The 22,661-nt window shown below is 43.7% G+C and overlaps 1 protein-coding gene across 4 annotated transcripts in view; it reads left to right on the top strand.

Moving 5' to 3' along the window:
* The window catches only part of KCTD15 (potassium channel tetramerization domain containing 15), a 46,749-nt gene that overhangs the window by 3,851 nt on the left and 20,237 nt on the right, over positions 1-22,661 (top strand). For 3 of the 4 annotated variants that reach the window (XM_052795540.1, XM_052795539.1, XM_052795541.1), the window contains exon 2: positions 2,509-2,684. In XM_052795540.1, coding sequence (XP_052651500.1) covers positions 2,521-2,684 — 164 coding nt within the window. In that variant the 5' untranslated portion in view covers positions 2,509-2,520. Of the gene's footprint in view, positions 1-2,508; positions 2,685-13,293; positions 13,521-22,661 lie in introns of those variants that run through there. The other variant, XM_052795542.1, reaches the window with a different exon arrangement.

Below are 22,661 nucleotides of genomic sequence, written 5' to 3'. Positions count from 1 at the left end.
AATCCTCTCCAACCAGGGGAAAAGCCTGTTTTTTAATTCCCTTTCTCCTCCCCTCCCCCAAAAAGCCAGTGGCACCTTCAATAAGTATGAAAAGCCATAAAAGTTTGAGAACTATTTTAGCTTTCCAGTGATTTTCTATAATTAAGTGTTTTTTCAACACATGCTCTAGCTGAGAGATGCCAAAAGCAGAGGATTGTTCAAAAGGTCCCTCCAGTGAATAGTATAAATTAAATATCTACTGTGTGAGTATGGCCTCACTGAGAATCTCAGACTCTTTACAGATCAAGGAATTTACTGGTATACTAACATTAAACAAAAATCCTAAGATAGCAGCAGTGTTTAAATATGCACAAATAGATTCAGATCACTTGATCTTTAGCTATCTGTGCATATTTTAAAACTGAAGTCTGTATTTCAAGACAAATGGTTAAATGTAAGATTCGTTTACAGAGGACTGGAAGTCCTTTGATTTCATTTGGAAATTGTAACAAGGGGTGCAGATGAGCCCTAATTAGGCACTTGTTTTGTGAAACTGCGTGAGATTTTATTTCTAAGGCAGCTCTGTACCGTGTGAGGTCTGTACCTTTATCATTAGTGATAATAGTTGGGGTCTGAACAAAGACAGGGTTGACATTCAGCCTGGATCTTCTGACCCTTTCATTTAAGTGAAGGAGTAGAGAGTGAACATGAGTTTACAGTGCTCTTTGGTAAGAAAAAAAAAAAACCTTTGTCTGTGTTGGCAGACAGATGAGGCACCCACAGATAGTAAACACGTCGCTAAAATACTGTAGGTACTTACATACTAAGTTGTTTTTAAAAGTTAGTTCTTTTATTTATGCTGTATGACATATTTACTGAAGATTGCCCACAACAGGCTCTTGTGGGAAACAAGAAAGCAACTGTCTTCAGTCATGAAAGGATTCAAGCACTTTCCTTGAAGGTGGTGCTGTAGTAAAAATGTTAATGCCCAATTTCGCATCGGCTGACACAGAAGTCCTAGGACAGAGTTGGTATTTGCTTCGTGTTCAGTGCAGATGTCCGTCCAGCCTCCGAAGAGAAAAGGATGTGGATTCATAATGGGGTGATGTATTTCTGTGCTGTAGATGCAGGAAATTCTTAGGAGCTAACCAAGATGAAATACAGTAAATGGAGATGTTGTGATGACTTTGTGAAGCTGTCCAGATGTATTAAGATTTTTCAGTCCCTTTCTATATAGCTCAGAATTTTTTTTTTTTACAAAGAATGTTGCTAATTGTATGTTCATCGAGTGGCGTAGCCAGGCATCTTGTGCAAAATACTGCTAAGAGAAAGGCGAGACGAGCTTTAGATTTCTAAGAAACATTGTCAAAGTAATGTGGGAGAAATGGGAATTCACTTTGCAATGCTGCATGTAAAGTGCTTGTCAGATGTAGGGAAGAGCCTGGATGCTTGGTAGCATGCTTGCAGAACAAAATACCAAGAAAATTAGATTATATTCAGAAATGTCTTCAACTATAATGTTTTGCATATGTTGCTTTACCCATAAGGGGGAGAATGGATGGACGTTTTCTTAAACTTTTATAAAAGGGTTTTTTTCCGTTTGACATGTATGCCGTCTATACCGATTTAACTGAAGTCAGCTTTGAGACACACGTTTCATGCAGAATAAGCTGTGCTTTTCTTACAGAAGGGAATTGAGGAATTTTCTTTTGCTATGGTTGTCCTCTTCATTTTTAAAACATTTCACTATTTTTTGCTTTGTACGTCAGCTGAAGATTTTTGGACTCAATACAGAAATTTCACTAATTTTCAAATGATTTTAGAGCAGTACACGTTAGGTGGATTGTTGAAATTTGTAATTTCACATGCCAGATTGTACAGTACTTTCTAAAGCGTCTTGTCATGAAAGCATGGGTCAGTTTATATACCTTCCTGTTTTCACTGCTTCCAAGCATTAATTGCTTTCGGTTTGAAAGCTTATTAGTTCTTTATGTCTAATATTAAGGCTTAACTGAAAATTATCCATTTATTTCACAATTATTGAAAATAAACCAGAAAATTGATCTTAGTTTGATGTGAAATTTACTACAAGTATAAACTAAATGCCTTAGGTACTGAGGAAGTCACTAATTTAGAGGTGTCTCGTTACTGAGACAAACTTGCAAAAACCCCCGAATCCCAATTCACAAATTGGTTATTCGTTTGTCAGGGGATATTTCACATCTAACACATAAGCCCACGACCTTTAATTAGAATTTTGCAGTTTGTTTTATGCCCCTTGAGGCTGACACCTTGAAAAATTTTTTTCTTGATTTCTTATTGCTAATAAGCATCTTTCTCTTCCCCTCTGGTACTTTGAAGAAAATGATGCAAATACACTTAATTACAGTGGTGGCAATAATTTGTTAGCTGAATATGTGATCAGGCAGATGCAAAAATGATCTGATTAGATCTGTGATCACACTGGAAAGAAAGGTAACACACTGCTACATTTAAGAGAAACTGTTCTTTTTTGCCTTCCCTTTGCAGGAGGGAAGAAGCATGTCCCGTCTGTCTCTAACACGGTCCCCGGTTTCTCCTCTGGCTGCTCAAGGAATTCCTCTCCCAGCTCAACTGACCAAGTCGAACGCTCCCGTGCACATCGATGTAGGAGGACACATGTACACCAGCAGCCTGGCTACCTTGACAAAGTACCCAGACTCCAGGTAAGACCTTGGTGTTTTCAGGCTCGCTGCCCATTTCTGTTCCTTGCATGGAAAGAGGCATGTACCTGTGAGGAATATTTCAATGCAAAATACGATTTATTATATATTCACCACTTATGAATAATTCAGTTTCCGATTTATACAGTAACTTCACTGGGGTTCTACAGAAAAAAAAGCCTGTAAAATTTATGTATTATTTAGAGAATCTATTAATTTTCTCTTTCAACGTCTTCTGCACTCTGCCGATACGTTTGAAGCACCTGTTGGTGTGCTGCCCTAGATTATTTCCAACTGTACCAAGCAACTTCTTTCTTTCAGATTTAGGGAGAAAAAAAATCCTTTTTTTCTTCCTTAAGAAAACAGAACGACTCTGTTACGCTGGGACTAATGGATGCTTCTGTCGGCCAGCCAAAATCCTAACCTCAGTGGTAGCTGTGTGCCTCAGTGTCAGCGGTCATTTCCTCTGGGCAGTGGCCGGCTGACCTGCTCCATCTGCTTGCAGCTGCAGATTGGATTGAATCTTTGCATGCTTAAAGGTAGCTGATTTGTGCTGGAGAGGTTGGTGACACGTCTGGCAAGATTCGTTTAGATCTGGCCAGTGTTATCTCAGAGTAGACTCCAGATATGCCAAATTATGAATAGATGTGGCATGAGAGTATATTTGTGTATATGACATAGAGTCTCTTCATTACTTGCCCGGCTCCCAGTCCCGCGGGGTGCTGGGCACCGTGAAGGTTGGGGGATCCTGGGCAGCGTCAGGCCTATGACGGTAGCGTGGAAGGGACCACTGTGTTAAGGGTTAAAGCACGTTCGCTGGAGCAGTACGTTAAGACATACCTGATCTTGATTTACAGTTCTGATCACTAAACCAGTTCAGCTTTTTATCATTCAGCCTGCTTATTTTCCAGAAGGGTAAGTGCCTGATACGTAACCAAAAGAAGGTGTGGATTTGCGGTGTCAGGGTGCCCAGCAGACTGGTTGAAGGAGGCACTATTGACTCAAAAGCAAACCAGAGCCCCGGTCAGCAGGTTTCGCTGCCAGAGGTTTTGCTGCCTGCATGGCCAGTATTTCCTTAAGGGATAGATGTACTTTTTTTGGTATGACAACCAGTGTAAAGCTCTAGTTTCATTTGAAGATTTTTCCTTTAAAAGAACTAGGGAATTTTGCACAAATTTGGCAGGTTCCCAAGCAATAAATGACATTTATGGAGACACCTTGAAACGCCTCTGATGTCATAAAGCATATGGCTGTGATTTCATTCCAAGGAAACGGAGCTGCTGAAATTCTCTATGGAAAAGAAACAATTATTAAAATACCTATATTTTATGGTCAGGCCAAAACAATATGATTTTTCTGGACAGTACCTGTTTAATGATGTCTGTGTGGTACTAATTTAATCATAGAGAAGAAATCTGTTCAGTGGGGAGAGATTTATAACAGAGAAGCAGACAAATGCTTCATAGTGTAAAAAAAGTACAGAGAAGATTCAGCAGTTGTAATAGAGTAGCACATCTGTTTCCACATTTTAAAATATCACTGCTAACACTATTTTTAAAATATGCCCCATATCAGACTTACTTAATAAAAGCTTCAGTTGTGGAAGCTTTGGGAGAATATATCTAAATTCACAGATTTTATTTAAAAAGAACAGAGTACTGATCTAAACCCATTTTTTTGCCTGTTTGATAAAGAAGAAAAGTGTATTTTTTCAGGTTTCGTACTTTGTTTAAACTGAAAGTACAAAACTGTGACTGACCAGAGCTCACGTGCTGCCTGATGTTTTGCTGTGTACTGTCTTTCATTTGTATTGCTGTGTTATCTCATAAGGCTTGAATGCTTTTTCAGCTGCTCAAACTTCAGTTCTCGCTGGAGTAAGAGCTTACGGGGTGAGACCTGTAAATCGCATATTTTTATAGCAAAAGATAACCCTTCACCAGCATCCCAAGTAGGACATTGTCGTGGTTTAACCCCAGCCAGCAACTAAACACCACGCAGCCGCTCACTCACTCCCCCCCACCCAGTGGGATGGGGGAGAAAATCGGGAGAAGAAGCAAAACCCGTGGGTTGAGATAAGAACGGTTTAATAGAACAGAAAAGAAGAAACTAATAATGATAATGATAACACTAATAAAATGACAACAGCAATAATGAAAGGATTGGAATGTACAAATGATACGCAGTGCAATTGCTCACCACCCGCCGACCGACACCCAGCCAGTCCCCCGAGCGGCGAATCCCTGCCCCCCACTTCCCCGTTTCTGTACTGGATGGGACGTCACATGGTATGGAATACACCGTTGGCCAGTTTGGGTCAGGTGCCCTGGCTGTGTCCTGTGCCAACTTCTTGTGCCCCTCCAGCTTTCTCACTGGCTGGGCATGAGAAGTTGAAAAATCCTTGACATTAGTCTAAACACTACTGAGCAACAACTGAAAACATCAGTGTTATCAACATTCTTCGCTCTGAACTCAAAACATAGCACTGTACCAGCTACTAGGAAGACAGTTAACTCTATCCCAGCTGAAACCAGGACAGACATATTGCTACATACATTATGAAGCTGGATGAAGGGTACACCTTATTTTTTTTTCCTTTTTTAATGTGGTTTTGGTTTTTTTTTTTAATTTTTTTTAATTTGTTTTTCTGCAGTGCTGCGTAGTAGACTTGGTTGGTTACCCCCCATTGAGCCTGGCCTTCTCTCATTCCTGGTTAAGGCAAAATACCTGCAATTATTTCAGTGGGGATGGAGCTCCTGATGGTGCTTCGCTGCCCTGGTGTGTATCTTCCGTAAGGCACAGACTCTCTTCGCAGTGGTCTGGCTGGGAGAGGAATCCTGGGTCTCTCACAGGTGCAGGAGGAGGGAGATAGCTTTTCTGAGCAAGACATCTAGAAATAATGCCAGAGCGCTGTTAGCTTATGCTCAGAGATAACATGCATGGCCACATATAGAGGCATGGCCATACTCATCTGCACGCAGAGCTTTCTGGATTATTTTGGACAGCGTATTAAACTCTTGGTGTGAGCATCAGTTTAAAAGCTTCAAATCTAAGAAATCAGACAAATTTGTAGATTGTATTTCAGCAAAAGATGTAAGCATATGCTGAAACACTTTCCTAAATCTTAGCTCCAGTCACATAGAATAGTTTGCACTCACTAAAACTGAAAGCTGTGGGAATAAACTTCCTGTTCATTCGTGTTACAATCTATTTCTTTCTCTGTGCTCCAAAATCCTAAGTGGGCTTTAAGTTTGTAGTATATCCTGTACATGTATGTTTAAGGACACATACAGATTGTGAGCATCTGTATAAATACAGTCAGGGTATGCATAGACAGAGACATCACACGCTAATAGAAAACAGAAAAAAGAAATCATCAAATCATGTTTATCCTTCCATAGTATTTTGAGGAGGCCCAATCCTGTTAGGTCCTGAACAAACTCAGCTAAGGTTGACTTCAATGGGAGGGAAGAGCTCCCAGCAGCTTGCCAGATCAGGCCCAGCAGGAGCAAGTATAGGTATGACCAGTTCCTGCCTATACCTGCTCTCCAGTCACCCCTCTGGTATGATATAAATTACACCTGACAGCAGGCAGCGTGATACATTTCTTATTGTAATTTGTTAGGATTGACTGTGCTCAGCCCACTTGGCTGGCTCTGCTTGGCTGTTCCCAAGTTACGTGGTTGGCTCCAATTCGGGGAGAGAAAGGACCTGATTCTGGAAGTCTTACTCAACCCGAGTGAATGGCTGGTGATGTGAAGTCAGAGGCCAAATCTTGTATTTCAGTGACCCCAGAGTTGTTTCAGAGTAACTTTGTCAAAGTCTTTGATCTTGTTTGTATTAGTGCAGGTGCTGTGAGAAGAGCATTTGTCCATTGAGTAAATTTGCATGAGTAAAGGCCAGATTAGGCATTAAAGGGGGTAGATACCCTCTTTCCAGTAAATTTTTTACAGGCTACATAAATTCTGTCATCTAAAAAGGAGAAAACTTGAGCAGTGCATGACTGGTGTGATGAAAGAGAAGAGAGTTAAACAGCCACTGTCGAAGATGGTTTCTAAACCACTCATGCTCACTTTACGCACTATTACACACCTTTCCAGTTGGCTTTTTGAATGAAACACCATTCAGGAAAGCAAGCTGGCCTTTCAGAGGGCGAAAGGCAAGGAAAATGAGAAACATGTAAAAGAAATTGTGATCATCAACAGCATAATGATGGTGGTCACAGAAATTATCTCAGAAATAATATTATTAATCCCTCTTCCTATAGCTATTTGAGGCTGCTTTCCGTGCGTACCCAAAATTGCCATTAAAGTTAACAAGCTTTGGAGGTACAAGGAGGCTGATGTCTTACCTGGATCTGAGGCTCAATTTCAATAGTTTATTTTCAGCAAGTTCTCCCACCCAAACTCCCAACTCTGGTAGTTGTAAATTACAGGTAGAAAGGAAAAAAAACCCAACCTGTTGAATTCAGTCTAGTGACTCTTACCATCAGCATCTTATTTCTAAAGTAACTGGCTAACTAGACAAATTATTCATCTTTGAGAGCATTTCCTCTAGAAATTCCATTCATGTTTTCACCCAGAGGACCTCTAAAGCAGCCCCTTCACACATTGACACTTGAATATGGATTTGTATGACAGATCATAAAGGCTGCAAAACTTCTAGCGCATCTATAAAGTGAGTTGCAAATTGTATTTATCCAAGGGAGTGAGACAATTCTTACATTTAAAAAACAAACCCGCACCAAAAGTCCAGGCTCCTAACATGCAGTCAGGAATATCCAAAGACATTGCCAGATCCTCCAGTCTTAACTCCCGCTGAACTCAGTGGCAGACATCTCATTGACTTCAAGTGGAAAAGAACTAGAAGTTCCAAATCCTTGTATACCACAGCAAGTCCCAGCTTCTCGATTTCACTGGAAATTTTGATGTCACTTTGAATTTCTGTTAGAAAGCAGAACAAGATTTTTCATCAGAAGCCTGTCCTTTTCGCAGCCCTGAATAGTGTTTTTAACTCAGAGAATTGCTGTGAGCTCTTTGTGAGTTGTTCTGCTATAAAAGGTAAATATGTTTACCTTACATTCTTGGTTAATTAGTATTTGTTGTATAACCCTCTATTAAAGATAAGTATGTTCTTTTGTTTGAAATGTATTTATAAAAGCTCATGCTTTCTGTGGTGTTAGTTGTGTGACAAAAGTGAGCAGCAATAATTTTAATTGAAGCGTCAATGTCTGGGCAGGAATAGCATGGGTACACAGACCCCAGGGACCCTCCCCCTGACAGTCTGTAGTGCACCGTGTTTGGGACCTCTCTGCTCCCAGCCTTTCCTCCTCAGGAACACGGAGCTTTTTGGCAGCCCAAGGCATGCTGAGCCAGTGCTAACAAAGGGCACATCTTGAACCAGCACAGGCTTTATTAACTGTTTCAGAACTAATGACCTTAGCTGTTACAAGACACAGTAGAGTTTTCCAGGCATATCCCTGCCTCACTTTCCTCTGAACCCGTGGACTTTTTTGGTGATTTACAAAAGAGTCCTGTAAAGCATGTGTGTTCTCCTCTGAATGTTTCTTGTCAAAACAAACTGTCATTCTTGTATAGACCCACCCTCGGACAAGCTCTCCCACCAAGCATGACCTTCTGATTCTAGCTACTCTGTAGGTATCTGTGGATTTTAATTCCCCTACCTTTTCTGCCAGCACCTCCATCTCTCTGCTTGCTGGAGCTCAGCTCTGACACCTGAGATCTGCTTCTCCCCCCTTTTCTGCAGCCACACCAGGCTGGACTGAGTTCAGGGGGATCCTCTTCTCCAAGTTTTAGTACCTCTCTGTTGTCCCTGACAGAACACGATTGCTGACCCCATATAGCCAGATACAGTGGTTTCATAAGCTCAAACACACCTGCTACTGAGATCTACAAGACAGATTTTTCCACATCTTCCTTTACACTGAGGACTCCATACGGGGTCCTGCTCTGCGCTTCTTGGGAGGGAGTAGCGAAATTCTTAATTCGGGTATGTTTAGGATATACAATTCTCCAGACTTAGCATACCTGAGAACATCTCACATTTCTTGCTCATGTAGGATCAACCCAGTGTCACTCTTACAATAACTTACTTGCTAATTTCCCTCAAATCTGTGTATTATTGATGTTATTGCCTGAAAACAATGTCCAATTAGCAAATTTTGTCGCTTACCCCATGCTGGCAGTTAAGGTGTAAATCAGTCCTTAAACAAGGCCTGTACTCTGGACAGGTTAAGTGGAGCAAAGACCAGATTTGTTCATGATTTGTTTGTAACCAGAGACTGTTGGTGACTGTGAAAGCACAGCACATTCGAGGGCAGGATCCTGGTCTGGAGCAGAAGCGGTGTCAGCTCTCCTGGACCAGCACAGCCTCCTGCCAGCCCCATGCCGCAGCAGTCCTGCACCACCGCGGCATCAGTAGCATTCACCTTGACTTAGGTGTCTCCCAAACCTCTCCATGTCACTGCCATTCCACACTGCTCACCCACCCAGCATCTGTATAGCATCTTGTCCCTTTTCAAACCCTCTCCCTTACCTGCACACCCACTAAACGACTCTGTTCTAAGCACAGTGAAGTACATAGGCAGGCGTGCTGCCACGGCACATTTCACCCTTCATGAGCTACCACTCTTCCCACCGACATCAGTTGTTGAGCGCCCAGTTTGTGGGGTGACACCAGGCTCTGACAGTCACGGGCTATGAACTGTTGTTGTGTATTACCCAAAAGGCAAAGAGTTTCTGAGTTGGAGCCAGCAGCCCACGTTCAGGCAAAGCACTACAAAATGCGCCTGCATGTGAGCTGCAGCGCAAAGCTCATTAATTTTAATAGGTATTGTGAACTTAAACCATGCACAGACTTTAAAGAAAAACACCTGAATAGGCAGGAGCAAATGTTTTCCCTGCACGTTACAAATGCTCAGAGATGCAGGTTATGGGCACGGTGCATGAGCACTGCGCACACGTAACGACACTGCACGCCAGCACGGCAGCTCTGCCGAGAGCAGTGAGCACGCCAGGGCTCCCCGGGACTCTGCCGTTGTTTAAGGCAATCAGGTGTATGCTGCAGATGAGAACAAGTAAAGGAGCTGAAAATGAGAGGTTTTGGCTACCTGCAGTGCCTTTTTTGAATTAACGTAAGAATTGTCATGGAGATTAAAATCATTTTTGGTTTCATTTCATGCACCTGCAATCATGCAACTCAAAATCTTTTGAGTGTTTCTTATTTGGTTGTTGACTGGGCAAATCTCTCTTTGGTTTCCAAGAGAATTTTGACCAGCAGAACCCTTAAGGAAAAAAACCTAAAAAAGGGCCTTTCCCCTTCCCATTCTCTGTCTCCCCCCAGTCTGCCTGTGGATGTTGCACTTATCGGAGCTGGAGCAAGCGAAGGAACTCTCATTGCCAGGCTGCTGAATCAGATAGTGTAAAATGAACCTGGGCTGTTGTTTCACAGCTGGAGTGGTAGCTTTGGTGGTAAAGGAGGGTAGTCCCTGTAACACTAATCCTTCACTGAAGTGACCTGGGGAGACAAGAGGGAAGGAATTTATATGGAAACTGATTCTTCAGACCTGTCTCTGTCCACCTCTCCAGGATCTCCTACTAACTGGCATGTAGGGAGCCACAACAGAGCTGAGCTGTCTGCTGTGATAAAGGTGTTTACTCTTTACTGGACTTCATAACTGCTGCCATGCCCAGCACAGCTGCTGCCTGGGGACTGCCCACAGGCTCTGGAGAGAAAAGCAAAGTTCACCCTTTAGGAGTACAAATCTTACTGTAATTGGGTGTTGAGATTGTGGCCCTGTTGATGAATGAATTATTTGTGTGTTTACTTAGAATATTTGATGAAATGTACAAGAAAATACTGCCTAGCTAGTCTCTGATGAACACTTTTTCGGAAATTATCGTTTCTCTGTATACACTTACAGCCTGGGTTGTGTGGAGTTCTAGGCATAAATGGGTATTACAACATCGAGAAAGGGACAGACCAACCTAGTCATAGAGAGAAGATAGCAAATCAACACTTGTCTGACTTACAGAAATAAAGTTATGGCTGTAGTGCTACGCCTGGCACAGGCTGTTCAGAAAACCTGAATTTGAGAAAATTGTGCATTCCTATCTAGATACTAGCTTATTCGGCTCAGCTAGTCAAAAGGAAGAACAGGCATCTCCATGCAACTTGTGCAGCCTGGCTGTGATCAAGAGGGATGTCAGTTACAGCCTCTGAAAGGGGTTCAGAAGATGAATGTTGAGCAGTGGCTCCAGTACCTTCAGTGTGAAACCCAGCTAACCTTGTCTTGTTTTCTGCTCTTCACTTTCTTCTTCTGCAGTGATAACATGACTGTAGCTGAGTTACACTTAGCACATTAGTTATTCCCACCCTTCCTGCTTACAACAGGTTGAAAACTAGTCTGGTTTGTTAAAACTCACAAGGAGAAGCCAGCAGACAAGGACACCAAAAATTCAACTTTTTTTTGTTTAGCACTCCATATTTATAGCAGTTTCTGAGGTTAGTTAGTCAAGTACTTCATCATTTCTTTCACTGCTACTTTTGCTTACCGCTTACCTGACAGGGTACTTTGGTGCCAGCAGCACAATTTAAGTATTTTTTTCAGCAGCCATTTTCAGGGCAGTACATGAAAAAAGCATTAACAGCCTATTTTGAGGAAACCACTCCCATAGAATACTGTAGAAGCAACCTGTCTCCTCCTTTTATGTGCTGCTAGTGGAGGCTGTTTCCTGCCGATGAGCATGGTGTAAAGTACTGCACCTGTGCTCAGGTTCACAGGTGTAGCAGCTTCACACTTAAAGCAAAGGGGAATCTCCTTTATTGATCACTTCTTCATGTGATGTGCATCCAGTTCCCTCATCATGGAGGGAGCATGGAGAGGAGTTATGTAAAGATGTGGATTCAGTAGCTTTGTACTGGAAATCATGTTGTGAGGTCACAGCAAACCACCATACCTCTTCATATTTGGTCTTTGAATATATGTCACTGGTGTTTGTCTTTTGATTTATAAAGACCCTGCAATGGCGAGTAGACCTGGTCTGCTTAGGGGGATATTTCATGAACTACTTAGGAAGTTTATAAAACAGACTCCCTAGATTATGAAGCAAGGGGGTATCTGTTTTGTAAGGAACATGTTATGAAATGAATTTGTCTCTAGGCCTAACTTAATTATTTTAACAATCCCACTGGTGGTTGTCGTAGGTGTCGTTCTGTGTATATATTGTGACCTACATGCTTGTGATCATTTATGAAATCTAAGATTTAAAAATACATTGGACCTTATTAATTCCTTGCCTACTTTTACTGAAATAAATGGAGGTGGTTTGGATATTGGTACATTGGGCCAAATCTCTCTTCCAGTGAAGTCAATGAGAGCTTTACCATAAGCTTAAATGAAAACAAAATAAGCCCTATTTTTCTAGAAAAGTGGCCTACTAATAAACCTGGCCAAAAGAATCCATAGCGTAACCCTGTTGTCCTCTGTGGAGTTACACCAGGGATGTATATGGATGTGATGTGTGGAGAGGAGTTACGAGAAGCTGAACGTTGTAGTAAGATGCTTCTGCTGAGTATCCACGGTATTTGGTCTCAAAAACAGCTGAAGGTGTAAAACCAACAGGCAAATGAAGACAAAGCATCATGCACTTACGGGTGCGTGCACGTACCTTTCCTAGTCAGACGGCCTTCCCAAAGAGATGACTCCGCTGGTTTTGAAGGAATTACTCCAAATTTTTACCTGTGTAACTGAAATCAGAATTAATCTATTCATGGGTTAATAAAATCTTTAAGAACAAAGTGCATATTTAAATAGAAGAAATATGCAGGCATGGAAACACAGGATTCATATGTGAAAACGTAAGGGAGGCTAGATCTCTCAAGCACAGAGTAACAAGATGGTGTGGAGGATGCCAGCCTGTAGGTCATGCTCCATGCTGCTGCTAGCCACATTGACTTTGCCAAGTTTCTCTGTTACATGAAATATAATAAATTGATGAGTATACCTAGTCCTTGCAGCACATCAGCTTGTTCCCTTGTGAGGTACTGACACTAAATGCATAATCTGGTGACTGAAACAGGTAAGTATTGTCAGTCACTCTTATTCCTGGTATAACTCCATTGATACAGAGTTAAACCAGGTTCGTGGCTCTCCTAGCCCAATTTGATAGCTGGGAGAAGCTGCAGAGCTGGAATTAAACTCCAGAGTTACAAACTCATATCTCCGTGCTCTGTCCACCAAACTGTCTATTCCTTCACCTCATTTGCTGTGATTAGCATGTACTTCCAATCTTTTGATGCTTTAAAAAGAAATGACACCTGTAAACATTGTAGAGGGGTTTGTTTTTTGTTTTTACCTGATTTGCTCTCACTTGAAACTCTGCCAGGCAGGATGGCTATTGGCTTCGCATGCGTGCACGATTGCATTCCTTATTGATGCAGTCACTGTGACGACAGCCTGCCTGTCAGAGCTGGGCACCAGGACAGATAGGCTGAGCAGAAGTATTCCGGTGTTCATCTGTACTGTGTTGATTTCACTCTACTGCAGTATGGTATGCATTCAAAGGCTAAAATTGCTGCTTTTTTATCTGCTGAGGACCTCATAAAGCAAAACCTGAAAGGAGTCCTGCACGTGGATGCTGGGAAGCTATTATGCAGCATTTGCACCGTTACTCTTGGTCAGACTCAGAAGGGATCAGTTGGCAAGCATTGGAAACTGAGATTTGCACCGTAAAGCTGAAACGCTGAAGGAATCCCAGTCCAAAGGGCAGGCTCCCGTTACGCCTCTCTCCTAATGGAGTGCAGATGCTACCAGTGCTGCAGGTAATCCATTTAGATCTGGTAGACGCTTTTGCAGCAGCAAATCTCTCTCTCTCGAGAAAGCGGACAATGAAAACCAGGGACTCTTTTTAACCTCTTTGGTGTCATACTGTGTTGTGCCAACAAGTTGTACCAGTATGATTTACACCAAAGGCTGCAGCTTTGGCATTTGGGGAATGTGGTGTGCCTTCCAGGAGACCGCTGCCTAAATTCTGCCATTGCAAAACTTACATGCAGTTCCGTGGACAAATTTGGCTAGTGGAACTCCATGGGAACCAGTAGATGACAATAGAGAAACTGGGTCCTCTGCTTGTGCTGGGGTTGTCCGGGAGGGAACGAGGGCTGAATTTGGGCCAGTAGTACTTAACACTGCTGTTGAATGAGGAAAAAAATTCAATGACCGCTTTTTAATCTTACAGAGGGAAAAAAAAAACCACGCATGGATTTGTAACCAGTTCCAAACATATTTCCTCTTCTGTTCACATCCAGTTGTATTCTGTTTGCAGACACAAGGGTTAAAGCGGGGGCCTGCTTCTGCTTTCAATTAAATCAAAGGATGTTTTGGCCTTGACTTCACTGGGACCAGAATCAAACCCATGACCACAGTATTGTATTTAAGAATGAATCTCTTGCAGTCACATAAAAAAACCAGGTTCAGCTTTCAGTATCTCATCAGAATCCAACAGTTAATGGTTTTCTTATTATTTTGAAGTTTTTGCCAAGCTTAATTCTGTAGGGCAAGTGTCCTCTGTGCAGCAGGTGTATTGCTGTCTCCTTCCCAGGTGCGGGTTCCCTCTCTGTATCCCCTCGACAGGGGCTTCCCCTTTTTTCAGGAACATGGCCATGGAGCCAGGCTCTTCCCAGCGGACATGTCAGCGGGTCGCTTCCTCTCTGTCCATGCTCTCCGGCTGCAGTAACAAAAAACCTAGTGGAAATTCCTCTTCGCTTCTGCCTTTCATCTGCCAGTGGCTCGGGCTGACCAGCAAAAACTGTTACACAAGTCTTCCTACTTGGTGTGGATATATGGGGTTTGGTGGTTGTTTTCCCTTCAAAATAGCTTTTTAACAAATCTTTCTTGATGTGTTCAGTTTCTTTAAGTGAACAGCCAGGAAAAATATGTTGGGTACAGCTTAATCAAATGTAAGAATAAACAGGAGCATCATTCATTCGTCATTTTAAGCGTGATAACAGAAATACAGATAGAGAGAACTGGATGCAACTTCCCAATGACATGCATGCTTGTAGAGAATTATAACCAGTTACAGTCTGCCCGTAACTCCCCACGATGTCTTTGTGCCAGAGTGAGTGGTGATGTGAGCTGTACTGGAGGTGTATAGTAGTATAATTGCAGCAGTGTTATGTTCTGGGACTGGGCAAAATGGGTGTAGTGTACTCACTGGCGGACAGCAGGATGGGCTGCAGGAAAAGCAAATAGAGGAAGAATGTAAGATAAGCCCTTTTTTCCATATTACCATTCTCAGCAACAGAAGAGCTTTACCCATTCAGCAAATCGGCATACCAACCAAATGTCCAAGCAGCGTGGGCAGCTTCTTTTAAGCAGAAAGCTGATTTATCACTACCCAGAGAGGCTGGTATCATTCCTGTTTACAGCAGTGGAGAGTGTCCCGGTGCAGCGGAGGCTGGTGTGGGCACTGTGGGTCGCCAGGTGTTCCTGCTCATCCCAGAGAGTGCAGTGCTGCGGAGTCCCGGGCAGCCTGTGTCTGGGAACTTTTTCCTGTAGATCTGGAAATAAATAAAAGAATCGTAGGAAAAAGCTGCTCAGCTTTCATATGTCTGGGATCAGAAGTAAAGGGCTGTGGCTTGAGCAGATTAAATATTCTAGCCGTTTACATGAGCAGCGGGTACCAAAGTGAATGTATTAGCTGTCACCATTTACACTTTATAAAAGGTTGTGCAGCCCTTGAGTATCCGTCCTGCTTTCTCCTGCCGTGTACTGAAATGTACTGGTTTCACAGCACCCACACATGCAAAGGATGCGGAGGGCCAGACTCTTGCCCTGAAAGGTAAATGAGTTACATTTGAAGTTTTCCCTGCCTTCACTGAGTCCCCGGTGGGAGTTTTGCTCTTGACTTCAATGAGCGAGGATTTAGCCCATTTATATTAAAATATAACTAGTATCTGCATGTTTTCCAACCTCCCGGCATGCCCAGTTGTACAAGGGTGATGGTAATGGAAGTAGTGTCCAGATCTAGCCAGATTTGAAAATCCTAGTAAAAATACTGAGTTAGCTTCCACTTGGAGTTACAGCAAATAGGTGAGCAGCAAGAGAGCTGGCATTTGGTGCAATGCTGTTCTCATCAGGGCCCTCATAGCACCATGATTTAGGGGGAAGGGATGGTTAAGGGAATAGCAAGAAAAGGCTTGTATAGGCAGGAATGTTTTATTTGAATTGTGCATCTTCTCATGTATTAACAACTTAATTCTGTTGACTGCCCGCAACTCCCACAGAGTTTGAACTGAAATGCAGTTCTTGCAGGATTGGGACCTTTGGGAAACTAAGATGCTAGTTTAGGAGTTAATTTTAAAATGAAGAATTTTTGTTCCTGCGTTGATTTTCATGGCCAAAATTCAGTGTAAATTCTCTGTTGAGAAAACATGAAAGGCCAAGAACCCTTGCAGGGCTCAAATCAGAGCAGCAGCAACAATGGCATAATAAAAACAGGATAATTTTGCAATATATATTTGTATTAATATTTTTAATCTTCGCTAACTATTTAGACAAAAGTTCAGTTAGAATGAAGTAAAAGACACAAGAAGAGCAAAAGTAACCTGAACTTTATACTGGAAAAAATTATAGTACTGGAAGTCCAGCTAACATGTGCTTCTTTAACTTCAAATGTAAGTCCACAATTTAAAGAGAGGAATTCCCAAATAGATAGGTATAACCTACAATGTGTGAACTTCTGTGCAGGTACCTGGGCTTTGGCGTATTTCACTGAAAGGGTAATATTTAGCTCCTACTGTTAACAAGTTCTGTGTTTTGAGGGTTCACATTATATTGTAATATTATTTGGTTACTTCTATTAAAAATATGCAAGTCAGCCAGACTCTGCCCTTCTCACTCTTCCCTAGTAGTTAACTGCTTGTTAGGAATATGGTTGGCAGAACTGGGCTATCTTGAACTACAGTAACTGCAACCTCTCCGCTGGCGTTGGGCTGCCATGCATCTGCACACCCGCCATGGTCAAGGCCTCTGTTCTGGTCATGGTTACTCCAGAGCAGCTCAGCCAGACCAAATGAATGCAAACAGTATGATTAAGCATCAAAAAATAATGGGAAGCTGTTTGTCACTGTCCCTGTTACAAAGGATGAACAAGCTATGTCAGTGGCACATAGGGAACTTTTAACGAAGAAATGCAAATTGTACCTGTATTTGAAAGTTACATTTTTTTCTTGTTAAGCACAGCAAATGCATTTCGTGACTGACAACTTAAATAAATGTGGTGGGGTGCTGATGTGTGCAGCGACTGAGTGCCGTTCTGTCTGTATGTGTCTGCTTATCCTGCCTATAAATGTGGTTATATGCTGAATGCAATGAAAGGATTCGTAATACAGCAATTAACATACTAGAAACTGTTTGTTTAGTGAAGTCTTTTTATAGCTGTTAAAATAACACACTAAAATATACAAACACTACTTTAATAAGGCAAAATAAAATCATTAGCCTGATGGAGAGCTGGATTCTGCCACCGTTACTCATGGCTAAGCAGTGCTTTGCTCCTGAGCTGTTGAGTCCCCGTGAGACAGGTGGCAGAAGCACGGCGCTGGGGAGCAAACATGGTGCTTATAAATTTGGGATGAGTAGCTAGTGCTGATGGGCCTAATCCCAGTATCCCAATGAGGTGAAGGGCTTAGGGTTATTACCCTTGTAAACCTGGTGGGAATGAAAAGCCTGGAAAGGAAAGCTCATGGGAGCCTCAATTACCATAGTTGCTGTCTGCTCGTTGTAATTGTTTGACCACTCCTCCTTCTCCCTCAAGACCTGATGGGATGCTTGGCCACACAGATGTAAGACCAGGGTGGCTTTTGACTACCAAGAGAATTTTTTAATGCAGGAAAAGACACTGGCTTCTCTATGTGGGATTAGTGTTTCCAGTTTCTTGTTTTAACTGCCAATTTATGTATAGGCAGTACTGTCTCTACAAATTAAAAAATAAGTGTCATGTATCAAAATCTAAAAATACATATATATTTCCATGAAATTATATATCAAAGTCACCCGCCAGAGTGTCTTAAGTGTGGAGATGGGCTGTTAACAACAGGCAGAAGAGAAGGAGCTGTAGGATCTCTTATCCTTACCATGAACGCTTTGTGGTATTTCAAAAACAGTAGGTAATTTCCACTTCAGTGGACTTTAATTGATAGTAACAGAGAACTGAAAACGTAACTGTCCATACCTTTGTTTTAATGACAAAATCCATTACATACCTGACTTTGCTTTTTAGTGATGGTATAAAAAGAGGAAAAAAAATCCTTCCAGAACTTCCTAAGAATGATTCTGTATGGTAGATGATAATGTTCTTTATGGATTACAGACTTTTAAAAATACATGTTGATACTATATAGACTACTAGCTCTGATCTATTGCAAAAATGGATGTTCTAGCCTGGACAGCAAAATATGAAGCATTAAATCTAGGTACTAGATCCTGCAGTTCCTTCAGTTTCTTATTAGTTAATACGTGTAATATCCTTCAAAAGCACTGCAAAGTGAGCATATGGGTCAAAAAACTCCTGTGGCATTCCAGGATTGGAAGGCAGGAACAGGAGGTTATAGGAATTGGAGATGGATAAACCTGTTACTTTGTGAGTTAACCTCCTCTATCCCTCTGCTGAGATCAGACCATACTACTTGATGCTCTTTCCTTGTTAAAAATTGAGAGAGGCATTTTAGGGTTACAGGCTTTAGTATCTCCATTTGGTTCTCAACAGGTCAGTTTTGTACGTGAGTATCTGTGGTCACTCACTTGTGCCATCAGGGTTGAAGGGTATGGGGCCGAACGACGCCTGTATGGGGCCAGGCAGTGCCTGTAGGATGCTGGCGTCTGAGGCTGCCCTGCTGAAACGCGGGTGCTCACCCTGGTCTTGTAGGAGTGGTGGGAGAAGGAGTTGGTGGTCGGAGCGGCTCGAGCACTCGCGGAGTGGAGACCTGCCTAACACTGCAGGCTTGATGCCTGCGCTCCATTTGGGACTGGATGCTGGTACCTGATCTGGGCTTACTTAGGCCAGAAACCCCCTTTGGGGCACCCCTCTGTGTCCTCAGGCACATGAACTGGCCCCAAAGCACAGGTGGCTGCTTGGATTTCATAGTTCGCAGAGCAGCAGTTTATACCCCCAATGTAAGACTCAGACTCCCAGCCCCCCCCCCCCCAAGCTTTTTCCCATCACTGTACAAATAAAATGTTTAAAAGATGCTTAAAACAAAATTCTCCCCAGCTGAAACACCCTCCAAGCCAAGTGTACGCCTGAAGCAATCCAAGGTGGTCAAGATGTTATCTTTGATTAAAATGGAAACTGTGGCAGAGCCGTAAGGGCGAAGCCCACACGGAGTTTCTTCAGCGTACCGCAGCCAGGTCGTGTGTGCACAGACCTGCGCTGTAGATGGTGCCTGTCCTTAGCGCTATTTTCCCATAATTGGAGAAGGTCTTAAAATCACTGGTCAGGTAGCAGGGTGTGAAGGTATGGTATAACCATACAACAGAGCTTTGTTTATGGACTTTCACACTAATTATAGCTGAAGTTTTAAATTGAGGCAGATCAGAAAACCTACTGCAGCCAGATGCAACCTTTAGCCACGTTCCTCGCTGTACAGGGCATGAGGGAGCATGTGTCCTGGCAGAGACAACGTTTTAACATCTCTCCCTCATAACTACTGTCAGGCCAGAAGGCAGAAGACACCCGTTTGCTGCTCAGCTGGGTTATCCCTGTCCTCCTTTGGCTAGCCCTGCCTGCTTTTCAGACAGGTTGGGTGTTTTAACCTACCTCCCTGGGGAAAGCAGCTGCAGGTGCTTTCTCCATTACAGTTTGCTTTGCTGGGAACTTGTACGCAAACCCAATCAGTTTTATGGTAAAAATAATGGAAGTATGAAGAACACAACTGTAAAGACCTGGCAGCATTGTCCACTGCCCACCTCAGAGCGTGCTGCTGCAGCTGGGATGTAGCAGTGCCAGCAGAGAGCCAGCTCCTGGCATACTGGCGTTGGGCTGGGCACAGCCGCTCCAGCGGCTTTCTGCTGTTCTTTCCCAGCAGTTACTGTCTTGGGATGGGACAAGTAACAGACTTAGACATAGCTACGCAGGCAGCAGTGCCAGACACAGTGTAAGGCGCTCTGGTCTCTTGAGCACCTGTGCTCTAATTCACAGCATTTTTTCTCTTCCAAGCAGATAACAATATCTATCCTACCCACCTTGAGCAAATATATAAGAGATAAGCAGCACTGTTTGTGCTCAGCAGCAACGGCTGGACTCTGCTCATACACCTGGGACGCTTTGCTAACACGTCGCGTGGGGCAGTTTCAGGTCATGCTCAGCGTCCCGGCTCTAAACAACCCTCTTTATCCTCTCTGTGGCATGTACCACAACCACCTCCTCCTCTTCCTCCGGCTCCACAGCAAGGCCCAACAGCCAAGTACAACTGACAGCTGCCATACAAAATGCAGGGAGAGCTGCAGAGCTCGTGTCAGCTTCACGGTGCGTTTGCACTGAGTGGAGCAGGAGGATGCACGGAGAAGCGGCAGGTACAGCAGAGGGTACCGAGTGGAGCACAGACCTGTGTGCTTGCAGGATGCACAGACAGGCATTTCTCTCTCCCTCCCCTCTCCTCCCGTGAAATTAGGAAAGAGACACGTTTTAATGACAGCTTGCTGAAATGTGCACTCCCTGCTGATTTGACACTGGGCAGAAAAAGTGTCTACAGAATCAATTTTTAATAAATGTAAACAACTAAATTATGAATGACAAAAATATCACTGAACAGTTAAATATTAATCACGTAATTAGTTAAATTAATACTTTTAGTGCAATGTTGTGATAGAGAGTTTTACTTACGTGATGTCGTTGCGCTGGCTTGGGCGGGTGCGTGGGGGGGGACGGGACCACAGTGGCTGGCCTGGTGGTGGGGCTTGGGAGCAGAGGGCTCTGCTGGTGCTTGCCACAACCCTAGCTGCTGGTCGTCCCACAGGTCCCACAATACTGGGTGTTCCTCTTAAAGCCTCTGGAACCAGATTTATTAAGAAAGAACTTAGGCTTTCTGTTCAAAAAAGAGAGCTGTCAAGAAAATGGTAAACTGGTCCCTAACCAGAAAGCAGCCCCCCCCGCCCCCAAAAAAACCTTTTCCATCCCAAAGTGCTGTTAAACCCCACAACAGCGGTGTATGATGTGCAGAGCTGTGGCTGTGCTCAGTGATGATCTCGGGAAGACCAAGTGTGTTCCAGAGGGAACTGGGGGTGCAAAAAGCTCTGGTTGCTTGTAAGATGGAGTTGGGTGAGTTTAGGAAAGAGATGGTGTGCCACGAGCTCTGCTGTGGGGGCTGGAGTCACTGCCCTGCGGGCCCCCTCTGTGCTCCCATCTTAACAGGCACTGTAGGGAGCTTGCGTGGCGGAAAATTGGTCGCCAGCATTACGGGGGGTGTGGGTAGCAGCAGCCGTCTGTAGGTACTTGCACACAGCACGCGGCTTCCTCCCCTGCCCAAGAAACCAAGAAAAGAATTCACTGGCACTCTTGTCCTTGTGGGTTGGCTGGCTGCATTGTTTGTTTTTAATCTAATAAAAGGAGATCTTAATATCATAGTAAAATCGGTACAAAGCTAGAAACTCGCCCCTCGGCATTTTGGCGAAACATTATTGAAAATGTAAAAGCCTTTAGCAGAAACAACAGAAGCACAAAGAAATTGTAGAAATAGGATCAACAGGTTGTGTTCTGGATGTTGGGAGGAGCGGGGAAGAGCATCTAGCTGGGGCTCGAGGTGCCGGCGAGACCCGCTAAGCTGGAAGCTCTGCTGTGGCTCTGCTCCGCAGGGACATGATGCAGCGGTGGCCGGGAGCAGCAGCCCTGCAAAGGTCAGGGTGGGCAGCACTGCGGAGCGGTGGCCGGGCTGTAGGGAAGAGCACATTGCCGGGAGGGCAGGAGCAACTGAGGAGAAGAACAGATGGCTGGGAAGAGCCGTGCACTGGGAAGATGGTGTGAGCATAGAGGGACCTGGCCAGGGAGGTGGAGGCAATGGAAAGGCAAGCTTGCCATCCTTAGGCTTGCAACTACTTGGATTGTTCCTGGCTTGGTCTGCTCCCTGTCTGGAAATTAAGTCTTGGACAGGAATTTTAAGAGTGTTTTTAAATTAGAAAGCGAAGCATCTCTTGCAGAAGGTGGGAGTGCTGAAGAAGCGTTCATTGCTCAGACTCACCTATCGCTGTAGGATCCAAGTGTTGCTCTTTTTGCTTTGTCTCTGTTTTCCTGTGCCTCCCGCCTCTTCACAAACATCACTGGAAATACCATTCCCACATGCCATAAGCAAGTGCCTCCTGAAAATGCCATTACCCAATTTGGCCACCAGTACGGTACTGGGCACCATGACCACTCATAAAAACAACCGTTTTCGGGGTGACTACTGCCCAACCTGAGAGCTGCAGCTACTCCCCACAACTTTAACTCGCATCACATGGCGGGGTGCTGGAGGGAGCAGCTTCCTGAGGCCACCAGCCAGAGTGGTACCTAATTTCTGATTGAACATCAACAAGTTTGCACAGTGCAAAACCATTCCCATCCCCTTGCACTCGCTGACTTGCCAGCTCTCTGACAGCCTGTGTGCATTTTGCTTCCATGCTTCTGTGCACGGCATTTCGTTCTGGCCACCCAAGACCCATCCACTGAGCATGTCACATCCCAGTGGGGCTTGTGGAGCTGACCCCGGTCACTGTGCTCTTTTCCATGGCTTCACATGTGGTGAGCAACCCTGTCAGGCCAACTTTCCATTCAAAGCTGCCATTTGAGTTCACTTTGTGCTCTCGCAGTGTTGCATTTTCTGATGGACTTTCTACAGGTACGGTTTATACTGGCGAGAAGGGAGAAGCAGGAGCGCTTTCCGCACGCAGTGTTACAACATGCTGCAGTGAAGTTGGTTCTTGGAACA

This window comes from Harpia harpyja, chromosome 9, assembly GCF_026419915.1.
Source record: "Harpia harpyja isolate bHarHar1 chromosome 9, bHarHar1 primary haplotype, whole genome shotgun sequence".
Lineage (NCBI taxonomy): Eukaryota > Metazoa > Chordata > Aves > Accipitriformes > Accipitridae > Harpia > Harpia harpyja.
Note: the sequence above shows the minus strand (reverse complement) of the source record. Positions and strands in the feature narration are given on the sequence as shown.